The sequence below is a fragment of the Meles meles genome, chromosome 16 (assembly GCF_922984935.1).
Source record: "Meles meles chromosome 16, mMelMel3.1 paternal haplotype, whole genome shotgun sequence".
In the NCBI taxonomy this organism is placed as follows: Eukaryota; Metazoa; Chordata; class Mammalia; order Carnivora; family Mustelidae; genus Meles; species Meles meles.
In genome coordinates, this window is record NC_060081.1 from 55203857 (window position 1) to 55216136 (window position 12280).

At 55.8% G+C, this 12280-nt stretch overlaps 1 protein-coding gene across 4 annotated transcripts; it reads left to right on the plus strand.

Moving 5' to 3' along the window:
* The first annotated feature begins 870 nt into the window (after nt 1-870).
* TMEM74B (transmembrane protein 74B) lies at nt 871-7678 on the plus strand. Of its 4 annotated transcripts, none has more exons than XM_045981290.1 (2): nt 871-1090; nt 5847-7678. In XM_045981290.1, exons 1-2 carry the CDS (start codon nt 1023-1025, stop codon nt 6592-6594), a joined length of 816 nt encoding a protein of 271 aa, XP_045837246.1. In that variant the 5' UTR covers nt 871-1022; the 3' UTR covers nt 6595-7678. The 4 variants fall into 4 exon arrangements, with proteins under 4 accessions (XP_045837246.1, XP_045837249.1, XP_045837248.1 ...); XM_045981293.1 differs by lacking the exon at nt 871-1090 and adding an exon at nt 1472-1673; XM_045981292.1 differs by lacking the exon at nt 871-1090 and adding an exon at nt 1726-2113.
* The last annotated feature ends 4602 nt before the right edge of the window (nt 7679-12280 follow it).

Consider the following 12280-nt stretch of genomic DNA (forward strand, 5'->3'; position numbering starts at 1 on the left):
GCTCGGCACAGCACTGCCTGCTTTTGCTTTCTGCTTTTTGCTTTTGCTTTATGGCATTTATGACGGAAGCGGTGTTACATTTTCTCGCCCTTTCCTCCCAGTAGAATACAAGCTTCTTGAGGGTAGGGCTGAAGTTTCCCTAGTTAACCAGTATATAACAGGCACTCTAAGTAAATATGGGCTCACTTGCTTCATTCCTCATTTAATAAGTATTTATCAGGGGCCTTCTATGAGTTGGCCCCTTTTCGAGTCTCCGGGATACAGGAGAGAGGGAAACAGGCAAAGCTTCTGCCTCCCGGTACTTACTTTTGGGGGGGGGGGGGGCAAAAAACAAACAAATAAGCTCTTGGCAGGCGTTGACCAATGCTACGGAGAAAAATTCAGACTTAAGGAGTAAGGGGTGCTGGGGCAGTGCTGGTTTTAAAAGGATGGTCTGAGAGGGTGTCTCTGAGAGGGGAGCATCTGACCAAGGACTTGAAGGGAGTGGGGGAGCGAGCTCTGGGGCTATCAGGCCGTAGAATGTTCCGGGAACAGGCAACAGCAAAGGCAAAGGCTCTGAGGCAGGACTGCGCATGACTGTGGGAGGGGCCCGGAAGCACTTTATGCTGAGGTTTCAACCAATCAGCAGAGCCCTTACTCCGTCCATTTCACAGATGAGACCACCCGGGGTTGTGGCAGTGCTGGGAGGCACGCGCGGGAGTCTGGCCCCACACTTAGCTTCCCCGCAGAGTCCAGAACAGGAGGCCAGGCCTCCGAAGGCAGGGAGAGACTGAAACCTCCCCATTCCTGAGGTCCCTTCCAGGTTTCCACCACTCTGGCCTCAAAGGCGCAGGCCCCGAGTGAGTCTCCAGGGAGGCCTCTGGCATCCTGCTTGGCAGGGACCGCACAGGCCTTCGGAGCAGGACGTGTCAGGCTCTCCCATGAGGTGACTGAGAAGCCAGGATAGGACATCCTCTTCTGCCTTTCCTTCCAGGTGGCCGAACCCGGCTGATCTTCTGAAAGGCCCCAGAGCCCGCATTTTCATGATCCCACTGACAGAGGTGAGCACTGAGGCTCACAGAGGTGAGATGACCTCGCTGAGGACATGCAGGTGAGCTGGCCTCCAAGTCTTCGTGGAAACTCCATGATCTCTGGACCGAACTTCCCTCGGGGCTTGTTCTGGGCCTTCAGAGGCAGAGTGTTACCTTCACTTTCGTGCTCTGGTTCCCTCTCTTGATGCCACCTTAATCTAGGCCCTGTAGAGGAAAGAAACAGCTAGCGCCTACCCACTTTTCATCCATGCATACGGGTTCTAGGGGATCAGACAGGGGCCCTGTGCTCCAGGAGTGGCCAGTCTGATGACGGAGGCTGACCACAGGAAAAATAACTTTTAGAGATCGGAGCGATAGTGCAGGCAAAGGACCGGCGCAGCGGAAGGGGTCTGAAGTCGGCTTCCCAGGGGAGGAGGCGCTGCAGCTAGGCCTTGGAGGGCGACTGTGTGTGTAGCCATGGGCAATTCCCCAACAGAACACCCACCTTGGACAGTGCACCTCACTGTCCCACAAAGAAGAGCAAGGAAAGGGAGGGGGGTTCGTCAGAAGCTTCCTTTCAGCCTTCAGGTGGCGCCGTTGAGCCACGGAGCCGCACGCGCCTGGGAAGACTGTCCCGACCTCAGGACCCGGGAGAGGACCCAGGTCTCACCTGGAGGCTGTGCGCGTAGGAGCGGGTCGGGGCGGAGGGAGCGACGCGACTTTGCACCGCAGGGGCGGCTTAGCTGGGGGTTGCTGGGGGTAGGCAGGCGGCGGGGGAGGGTCTCCCTCACCACCCACCCCCGCGCCCCGCCCCTGCACCCGGCCCCGCGGGCTCAGAGCTTCAATTCCCCGAGCCTGGGCGCCGGCGAAACAGATAAGCCCTCGGGGGACAGGGAGGGGCTGGAGCCAGATCCCCCGCGGGCCCGACACCCAGCCTGCTATCTGCCTCCCGGTCCCTCCCCGCGCTAACTCTCCCCGCGCCCTAGCCGGCCGCGGGCGGAGCTCGATCTGCGGCGCTCGGAGCTCCCGGGCCCCCGCCCCTGCCCCTCCTTCCCTGGAGCCCCCAGCGGCAGCCGCCGTAGAGCCCCGCGCGGCGCGAGCAGGTACGTGCGCCTTGTTGGCGGCTCCGGGCTGGGTCGCGCCGGGCCGGGGAGGGGGCGGGAGCCGGGGAGGAGGAGGCATTGGCGGGCGCGCCCGGGCTGCGACGCAGCGGAGACACCGGCGAGCGGGCGCCGGTGCGAGGAGGCGGGAGGGCGCCCGGGGAGGACTCGCCCCTGCCCCGGCCTGCGGGCCGCTGGTGCCCGCGTCTCCCGCGCGCGGAGACGGGGAGGGAGGCCCGGCGCAGGTACGCACGCGGACCGGGAACGGCGGGAGCCGGCAGGAGGCCGAGGGCCCCAGGCGTGGAGGGCCGGCAGGGGAAAGCTGGCCTGACCTCGCGGCCCGGCCGAAGGACACGCGGCGACGGGACCCGGGCGCACGCGGGTCCCGGAGGAGCCGGGCCTCCCCAGGCCGCCTGGCCGCTCTGCTACTGGCGCCGCCCGGCCGCATCCGGCCTGGCCCAACCCCGCCGCGTTTGTGGTCAAGGGCAGGAGCAGGGGGTGTGAGCTGCGGGCCGGCGGGCGCGCGGTGCGGCTGGCAGCCGGGGTGCGGGGGTTTTCAGCGTGGAACTTTGGGTATAACAGCGTGGACCTGCGTGTGCGTATGTGCGCGCCCCGAGGCTTTGTGTACAACTCGTGCGTGTGTGTATCGATTGGGTTTTGTGAAGCCTCACCCACAGCCGCTGTGCGTCTGTCTCCCCGCGTGTTAGTGCGTGTGCGGGGAGGCGGTGGGGTGCTGGGCTACCAGAGGGGCTCGGTGGGTGCCGTCTTGGGGGGGGGGTAGTTAACTGTGTGCGCGTAACAAGCCCTACCCCGTCCCCGGGTGTGAGTCCCAGTGTGGTCTGCGGATCTGTGGGTCTCACTGCGTGGTTTCCCATGTCTCTGGGTTCTGCCTGTGGAAAAGGCCCTTGGGGGTGTGAATGTGGATCCGGGGTGTGTGTCTTTCGGTTCTGTTGGGCTGAGATGAAATTGGAGTGATTGGAGTGTTACTGGTACCGTTGGCGGGAGGAGGGGTGTGTGGTGAGCAGTGGACACCAGCATCTTTGTCAGTTTCTGCTTGTGTATGTGTGTGTGGGGGGGGTGGTAATTGACTGGGCATTCCCATGTATGACTGGTGGGGACTGGTGGGATTTCTGAATCTGTGTGGGAGATATCACAACTCCGGGTGACAGGGAGCCTCTTTTTTTCTCTGCCCTTTTCCTAATTCTGGCATCCTGAGAAAAAGTTTCGGGTTCCTGCTAGCTGAAAGCCCTGCTCCCAGAATGTGGGTGCCCTTAGTTTCCTTGGGATACGGAGGTATCAGCATGGGTGCTGAAGATGGGTGGAGGGGGGCACATCTGGACACCTAGTGGACAGGAATGGTCACCGCCCCTCCCTGTTTGTGGTGGCACTCAGGAAAATGATTTTGGTGCCAAGACTTAAGAAAAAAAAAAAAAAAAAGCCAGCCAGCACACCACACCACACCACACCTCTCTTCACGGTTTACTGGAAAGTGGGGACAGCCTGGACAGAGCCTGGCTCTGAGTAGGTTCCCTGCTTCCCCGGGGCCGGGGAGGGATTGTCTTCCCTGGGGCCAGTTGCCAAGCCATTCCTGAGGGCTGTCTGTGTTCCAAGCCAGGGGGCTGGGACCTGGACAGGATTCAGACACATCCCTGCCCTCAAGCTGCTCACTGTGGCCTTAAACGGTGGGACCAAGTAGTCTACAGGTGGGGGCTGGAAGAGCCAGTGAGGGAGGGTGGAATGATGTCATGAGTGCAGAGAATGCAGGTCTGCAGGTTTGTAAGAGGTAACAGTTCTTAGGGAAACCATGTTCAACTTCTGGCCCCCAGGTGCATGCCAGGGGAGCTTGCCCCGGTTTGTAAAGTAGAGGTAGTAATTCCTGCTCATGGGGCTGGTAAAGGTTACAGGAGAGAATCCTGAGCTGAAGTGCCTACTGTCGGGCGGGCGCTCAGTAAACGTTTATTAAATTGGAACTCAGGCAAGAGGGCCGTGGTGCTAGGAATGGATTGTAAGTGGAAACAGGCTTTGTACTCACATGAAAGGCCCGGTGTGTGCTAAGAGGAGGTGTCTGCTGCAAAGTCCACGTTGGAAGCAAGATCAGAAGGATTGAAAAACGTGCCTTCTTGCACTGAGGTTCCATGAGTTTCATTCATTCATTCGTTCCATTCATTTGCACTTCATTGGCTCATATTCTCTCTCTCTCACTCACACACACACACACATGCATGCACGCACACACACAGAACCAAAGGGCACAGGAGAGTACAGTCAGGTTTGGGAATGCAGAGAAATGTCTTGATTTGTGTGTATGTGTGTGTAGACATACCATGGCATGTGAGCTGCTCTGTACCTGGGGGTCTCTGTATGTAGGGCACTGGGACTTGGGTCTGTGTGCCTGGGGCCCTGGGCGTTTATGCCCCCAGGATGTCAGTGTGTGCAGGGAAGGCTAAGGTGGGTAAGGGGCCTGAGGTGGGAGCTGGGAGCGGGGGCAGCACTGGCTGTCCTGGAGGGAGGACGCCGTCCACTCCAGTGGAGGGCGGCTGTGAGGGAATGAGAGCCTACGTGGGCCAGAGTCTTCCATTTTACGAGAGAAGCCAGGAATCCAAAGTTTAAAATGTAAAATCTTTTGCTTTTTATATATTGGCAACTACTTCAAAAACAAGTGAACAGACCAGAAACAACAAAAAAGCAAAACTTCTGCCAGCCAAATATGGTCCGTTGGCTGAAGCTGGCATTCTCTGACAGGAATGGACATGTGCTGTCTGTGTGTGTGGGTGTGTGTTCGGATCCTTGGGTGGGGTGTCTCCTCTTTGAGCGGACACTGCCCCCTCCTCCCTTCCCCCTCAGCTCCCTTCCATGATCCCCATCCAGGCCCCCGCCATCTTCTACATCCATAAAGGCAGTGGGCTTTGACCTCAGTTACGGCTCTCAAATGGGCTCCTTCCTCTTCACTCTCTCAGCCACCATCCCTGCCACCCCCGACCACGGCAGATTCCTTCCAGGACCCCGAACTCCACCCTTCTCCATCGTGTCCTGTCTTGTACGTAGGAAGGAGCCCGAGAGAGCTTCCTGAAACTTAGGCAGATGTCAGCACTCTGTGGCCACACCTCAGCTCCCTGGCTCCTTGGTCTGGCCTCCAGAGTCCTTTGAGAGCTGGTGCCCGCTGCCCTCTGAGGCACCCCTCTCTAGAATGCCTTCACCACCACCCCCAAGCTGGGGCCTTACATTATTTTATGAACTCCCCACATCAACCCTAGGAGGGAGGCATTTCACTTATTCCCATTTAACAGATGAGAACATTGAGTCTGGAGGAGTCACATCACTTGTCCAAGTTTGAGTGGTGACGCTGGAATTTGAACCCGAGACTCACTGTGTGAATGGTAGCTTACTGAGCACCTGCTGTTCTGAGTCCTTTGAATGGATAATGTCAGTTGCTACACCGGTCCCATTAAGTAGGAAGGAGTAGTGTTACTATCACTTAATAGTCCGGGAAACTGAGGCCAGAGAGGGTAAGTGGATTGCCCAAAGCCATGTGCCAGCCAGTGAAAACAGGGTCCTGGCCTGGATTGGATGACTCTGTCATTGTCTGAGTCCCCATCTCCACGTCTGTCTGGCAGGCTCCCGCAGGTGGGAACTGTGCCCGGCCATCCTCACATCACTCCCAGCCGAGCCTGAGGCCCGGCGCCAGCAGGCTCCTGGCAGAGGTTTGTTAAATTTGCCTTTCTCTCTTCTCTTCTAGCTGCCAAGGGCCAAGGGATGAGTGGGGGCCCTCCTTCCCAATGGCATCTCCCCCCGGTCTGGAACTGAAGACACTGCACAATGGCCCCCAGATCCCAAGGAGACCACCTCCTCTGGGCCCAGCGGCTGCACCCAGGGAGGGTGTGGAGAACATCTGCTTTTCCTCAGAGGAGCACGAGACCCATTTCCAGAACCCAGGGGACACCAGACTGGGTAGATCCCCCAGTCCCCCAGTGGGGGGCCCCTCACGGCCCCGATCCCAGCGATCCCAACGGGACGATCTATCCCTGCGTTCTGAAGAGGGGCCGGGCCTGGAGCCCGTGAGCCGCCCCGTGGATTACGGCTTTGTTTCTGCTCTGGTTTTTCTGGTGAGTGGGATCCTCCTGGTGGTGACAGCGTACGCCATCCCCCGTGAGGCCCGCGTCAACCCTGACACAGTGACGGCGCGGGAGATGGAACGACTAGAGATGTACTATGCCCGCTTGGGCTCCCACCTAGACAAGTGCATCATCGCGGGCTTGGGGCTGCTCACTTTGGGCGGCATGCTTTTGTCAGTGCTGCTGATGGTCTCCCTGTGCAAGGGGGAGCTGTACCGCCGGCCCACCTTTGTCCCCGGCAGGGGCTCCCGGAAGACCTATGGCTCCATTAACCTGCGCATGAGACAGCTCAATGGGGAAGGGGGCCAGGTGCTGGTGGAGAACGAGGTTGTCCAGGTCTCAGAGACCAGCCACACCCTCCAGGGCTGTTAAGTCAGAGCCCACCCTATCTGGCTGCTTCAGCTTCAGGGCTGCAAGGCCCCCTGAGAGCCTGGGGTTGCAGACTGAGCTTCACAGAGGGCCCTGCAGGAGGGGCCTTGGGTGCTGGAGGGGGAGTCTTGGGGCCAGACCCAGGTGGCAGGTGGGAGAGCGCCCCCCCCACCCCGGGATCTGTTGGCAGCTTGAGGTTTTGCATTATTTGGAGGATGGCTTCTGCTGCTAAAAATACAAAAGTTTGGAAACCACTGCCCATGGAGGATGAGGTTTCTTGGCGTTTCCAAGGATTGAGAGCCATCTGAAAGGCTGCCCCTCCTGTTCCCCATGCCTTGGGGAATTTCGGGATCTCTGTGGTCCTCATCAGCCAAGTGTGGGTGTTGGGCGACCTTGGGGGGACCCCTTTTAGCCCTCACGTCTCTTGGGAGGTGGCTTACCGACAAGAGGAGAAATCAGTACTGAGGTGACCGTCCTCTCTCCAGGCCTCAGTCCCCCACCTGAAGTGAAGTGAGAGGGTTGGGCTTGATGATCCCCGGGGCCCCTCCAGTTCTGCCCAAGGAACGGGAGCCCAATAGATCTCTGCCTCTGGCCACCTCTACAGGAAATGAGGGTGTTCGGCAGCCGCTCACCATTCTCTGTGCCATTTTCTGGTCTGGCTCCAGTGGCCACAACCGTCACACATGCAGCAGCTCGCGTGATCCTGCCGGGGAGCCTCTTAAGTCCCCCTGGTTAGGCAGGGTTCAAGTCCAAAGTTGGCTACAGCCTGATTTGGATCTTGGGATTGAATTACCTACAGTGACCAGATCTTAGCACACACCTAGCAAGGTTAAGTGCATAGTTTTCACCAACCCCCTCAGGATAGGAGGGCTTTGTTATATTTCCTTGGACATGACGTGGGCTTCCAGTACCTCCCCCTTCTCAATATTATGTCTCCATGCCTCATGTTCTCAATATTATGTCTCCATGCCTCACTTTATTCTGGTAGCAGGAAAAAAAAATTTTTTTAATGCCAAGTTTGTAACCTCCCTACTCACCTTTAGCAGTAAAGTGAGCCCCAGTGTATGTAGGAGAAATCAGGTATGTTCTGGTGGCTTAGAAGCTCCCAATGACCACCGTGTGTCCCGTTTTTCCTGTGGCATGTTTGCAGGCTCTGTCCAGACTCTTTAAACAACTGACCAGGAAAGAAGTGGGCCATGGGGGGCAGGGAGCTCCAGGTGCTTGAGGACTGGGGGAGGCATCGCCCAGTATGAATGACTCTAGGGGGCTTTGAGAGTACGTACCTTCTAGACCCCCGCTGGTGTGAAGACTCTAAAGGGGTCATTTCTGTGAGTCCCCTGACCCCACACAGGTCTTACTTCGTCTCCATTGGCCATGTGGGTCCTGGATCCTAACTGTCTCTTGGGAGTGGGAGGGCGGGGTGGGAATGGGGTCTGGAGGCCGGAGCAGCCCCGATTAGCTGTAACCTGAGCCTTCGCTCTGGTGAGCTGAACATCTGGGCAATGTAACATCACGGCTTCGAGGACAGATCAGATATCTGCTCCTGCTGGCGCGTTTTGCCAGGAGCAGAGGGTCGGGGAAGGACTGGAGGGGACAAGGGCTCTTCGGTGTGGCCTGCCGGGTTCCCTTCCTGGTGCTGAAGGGGTGTGGTTTGAAAAGAACAAAGCCTCAAGCGGGTAGAAGATGCCCAAGTCAGGGCATCCCTGGTGTGTTGCTTCCCCAACCCGCACTATAGGGGAGGAGTGCAAGCACAAAGTGGCGGGAGCTGTTCTAGGTAAACTACAGTTTGAGCTGAACATTCCAAATGATGGGCTGAGGCCTTTCCAGTCCCTACAGTGATGATAATACAAATACTGGTCCAAGCCACAAGGATTACCATGGTGGCAGCGGGGATGCGGGGGGAGGGCTTGTTTGACTCAAACCTGTTGAGTGGATGCATCTGGGACCATTAGTGTCTATCAGTTTAAAGGCAGTGAATTGTATTTAGGGGCTAAGTGTGTTGGAAGATGGAATCCCGGGAATCTCAGGTTCTCTCCAAGCCAGAGAAGCCTGCTTTGCATCCTAATGCAGAAACTCCTTTAGAAAATGTGTATAATGGATCGAGGCAGTCATTACCTTGTCAGTAAATTAAGAAAACTTGAGAGATGCCAAAAACATTTCCCCAAGACTGCAGCTGAGCTCTCCCAGTCAGTGGGGCAGAAATAGGTTTAGGAAAGAATCAGGGAGGAGCACACAGCACAGGGTGCTGAGAACATTCTTTATAGGTTTTCTGGGGGGTAGGTGTGACGTCTCAAGGGACCCTGTGGTCACTGGAATGGCTTTGCATGCAGGAACTGCCTCTCCTCCCCAACATGCTACTGGGGGCCTCTCCCAAACTTGCTTCCCTAGTGTGTTAGTTATCTGCTTGAGTTGGTAAACCTGGCTTTAATCCAGGCTCTGCCATTTCCTGGCTGTGTGACCTTGGGCAAGCTACTCCACCTCTCTGAGTATTGTGTTCTTTATCCCACTTTATGAAGTGGGAGAGTTATGAGGTCCAGTCACTAAGGTCACTCCTTTCCCTCTTCAGTTTGGGATAACTGTATTAGGCCTAAAATCTGCCTTCTCTCCTACACCTCCATCCTACCCATGAGCATATCTGGTTGGTTCTACGTTAAGAATCTGCCCCCTGACCACCCATCAGCCACAATTACCGGCTGCACATCACTATTCTAATTTCGCTCCTGTCCACACTCTGGGCCCAGTTTATCTTTGCTCTGCAGCCAGACAGATTTAATTGGGTCAGGTCCCTCCTCTGCTCAAAACCCTCCTATAGCTCCCTCTCACTCTGGGCAAATGCCAAAATTCTCCCTCTGACCAGAGGTGGATGTACTGTCCAGGCCCCTCACTTGCTCCAGTTACCCTGAATCCAAGTTTTATTTGTAATTTTGATTTTTTAAAAGGATGGTCCCTTAAAATGCATACATTCAGGTCCCCCTAGACGTGGGTCCATCCCCCATGGCAGCTCATGAAACCCTACACGATCTGGTCCCTGTGGCTCTCTGACCTTATTTCTCACCCCTTGCCTTCTTGCTCACTCTAACGACACTTGTTTCCTTGCTGTTCCTCAGCCCTGCCAGGCACACTCGCACCTCAGGGCCTTTACATGTGCTACCAGGGAGGCATTTCCCCTTGATAGGTGCAAGGCCCACTTGCTCACCTCCTTTAGGGGCTTTATTCAAATATTACCTTTCTCAATGAGTCCTCTGCTGACTGCCTAACTAAAATAGCACCCTTCCCCCCAACTCAACCTCATTCTCTCTTTTCCTTCCCTGTTTTATTTTTCTCCAGAGCACTAATTGCCACTCAGCCAGCTGTGTTTTATGCTTCTTGTCTCTCTAACCCACCACCTCCCCCACTGGATTGCAAGCAACATGAGGGCCCAGGGCTAGAACAGTGCCTGACACCTGGTAGATGCTCAGTGTTGAATGAATGAATGAATGAATGAATGAATGTAACCCATGCTTCCTCCACCTGCTGTGTGGCAGCCAGGCCCTGGGCGGGTTCCCAGAGACCACAGCCCCTACCCCACTCCCTGGAACTCCCTTTAGGGCAGAAGATCCTGTGGCTGGAAGGAGGGACAGTTTGTCCCTGGGACTTGAAGTTGGAGCTTCGGAACCCATTTGCCTTCCTCTCTCAGGCCCTTGGTACTGCTTTATGTGGGAGAGGTAGAGGGCTTTCTCCTCTGATGGAGGAAGACTGTTCTTCCAGGTAGTCTTGGGGGACATTTACAGGCTACCTAGGAGCCTGTGAAACACACCAGCCTGATTATCTCTTACTCAAGAAACTTGAATGCCCAGGCCTGGGCCTTTGAAACAGTAATCTGTCCTCACCTCTGCTCACTGACACCAGGCATCCTGAGTCTTCAGGCTGAAAACACCTGCTGTCTGAGATCCCACCGTTATCGCTCCCTTCCTTGAGAATAAGCATTACCTTCTCTGGGATGCTCTTCAAAATGCCCCCCTTGGTACATGCACACACCCACACACATGCAGGACACATGCTTGTGCACGCACCTGTGTGTGTGTTGCACGCACACATACCCCCGACTTTCTCTTGTTTCACCTAGCACAGAAGCCAGGACACATACTCTTATGAAGCAGCTCCAAGCCAAAGCAACCTCTGGATTACTGAGAACGTATTCTCTTTCTCCAGAAGACACAGGCCTTGCGGTTCCCAGGCTGCTAACCTCACAGCAACAGTCAAGTTTCCCCTGTCTGGGTAATGATGGTGTCTCTATCCTTCCTGCTTCCCTGTGGTTCGCAGGGGAAGAGATGTCCACAGAATGTTTCCACCAGGCATTTGGGGAGGGGACTATGTGGTCCTGGCTGGGAACCAGAGGAGCTGGGTCCTGCAAGTCACCCCTTCCCTGGGGACCTATGGGCCAATCACCTCCTATTTGGTCCTCCAGAATGAAACTGGAAACCTTTCCACTCTGCCTTGTCTGGGAACTGAGGAGATCAGGAAACACAAGCAGAAGGCATTGCAAAGTTAAGAGCATGTGACCTCATGTCTGGAGAGCTTTGTAGGGGCAGGAGGAGGGAGGGGGAAGGGAGGCATTATGAAGCCATAGGAGCTGGAGCTTTGTCTGCGAGGGAAGTAGGGTGCCGGTGGCACTGACAAAGTCAAAGAGATGCCCTCCATCCAGAAACCCTGTTGGTTTCTCTGGGAGAGAGTGGACCCCCCTTGATGTCCCCAAGGAGGTAGATTTTGGCTAAGGGAGGGAGAAGCTTGCTGAGACGTTGTCCTGGTTGGAGTGGCCAGGAGCTTCTTGTTAGTGCAGTTATGTTAGTTACTGGTCAGGTGTTGGGTATCTTTAGGGATTGGAACATAGTAGAATTGGAGAGGATTTAATCAAGAGGCTCTCCCAGCTCCCAACCCCTATTCTTTAGGGGCCAATGTCCCAATGGCCCTCTGTATCTTCCCTTTGGCCCGAATACCCTCTTCCCCAGATCATTCCTCTTCCTGGGTTAGGTCATCCAGGAGCCAATGAGAAGTAGGCCTAGGATATCTGAATTGTGCTGCAGGTGGCAGGATTATTGCCGTCTTTCTCCCAGAAGGCCTTGCACTTCTGAGCTTTGTCCCTACTCAAATTTCAGAGGTTTGGGGGCTCGGCCACTCATGGAGCAGGTCCACTGAGATGGCCCAGCTGGTAAGAGGATATGGGAACTGGCTCTGGAGTCTGATTGCCTGGATGCTTGGTGGATGTCTAATGTCCCCAATCCTTTGTTTTCTCATCCCTGTAATGGGCTGCTAATAACAACACCTTTCCTAGAAGGCATGGGGAACAGTAAATGAGTAAAGTCAATACAATTAGCTATTCACATTCATTCATTCGCATCTAACTAGCATTCTTCCCTGGGCAAGGCACTGTGGGGACACACTGCCCCTGCCCCAAGTTACCACAGACTGCCCGGGAAAACAGGACAGTGCACACCAGGCTGTGTGTGTGCACACATGCACACCCAGAGGAAGTATCTGATTAAGTTGGGGTCAGAAAAGGCTTTCCTGGAAGGGACGATGAATAACAGGAATCTTAAATAGGGAGGCAGTGTCTGATATGAAGAGAGTGTCTGATGTGGGGAACAGGAAGGGTGTACTGGGCAGGGAAACAGCATGAGCAGAGGCTTGGTGGCACACAAAGCCTGGGGTT

What these genes read in the sequence shown, in the direction of transcription:
- TMEM74B (XM_045981290.1), top strand. Translation starts at nt 1,023, where the DNA reads ATGATCCCACTGACAGAGGTGAGCACTGAGGCTCACAGAGGTGAGATG. An exon ending in ACCTCGCTGAGGACATGCAG is followed by an intron (nt 1,091 to 5,846) that starts GTGAGCTGGCCT and finishes CTTCTCTTCTAG; the next exon opens with CTGCCAAGGGCCAAGGGATG.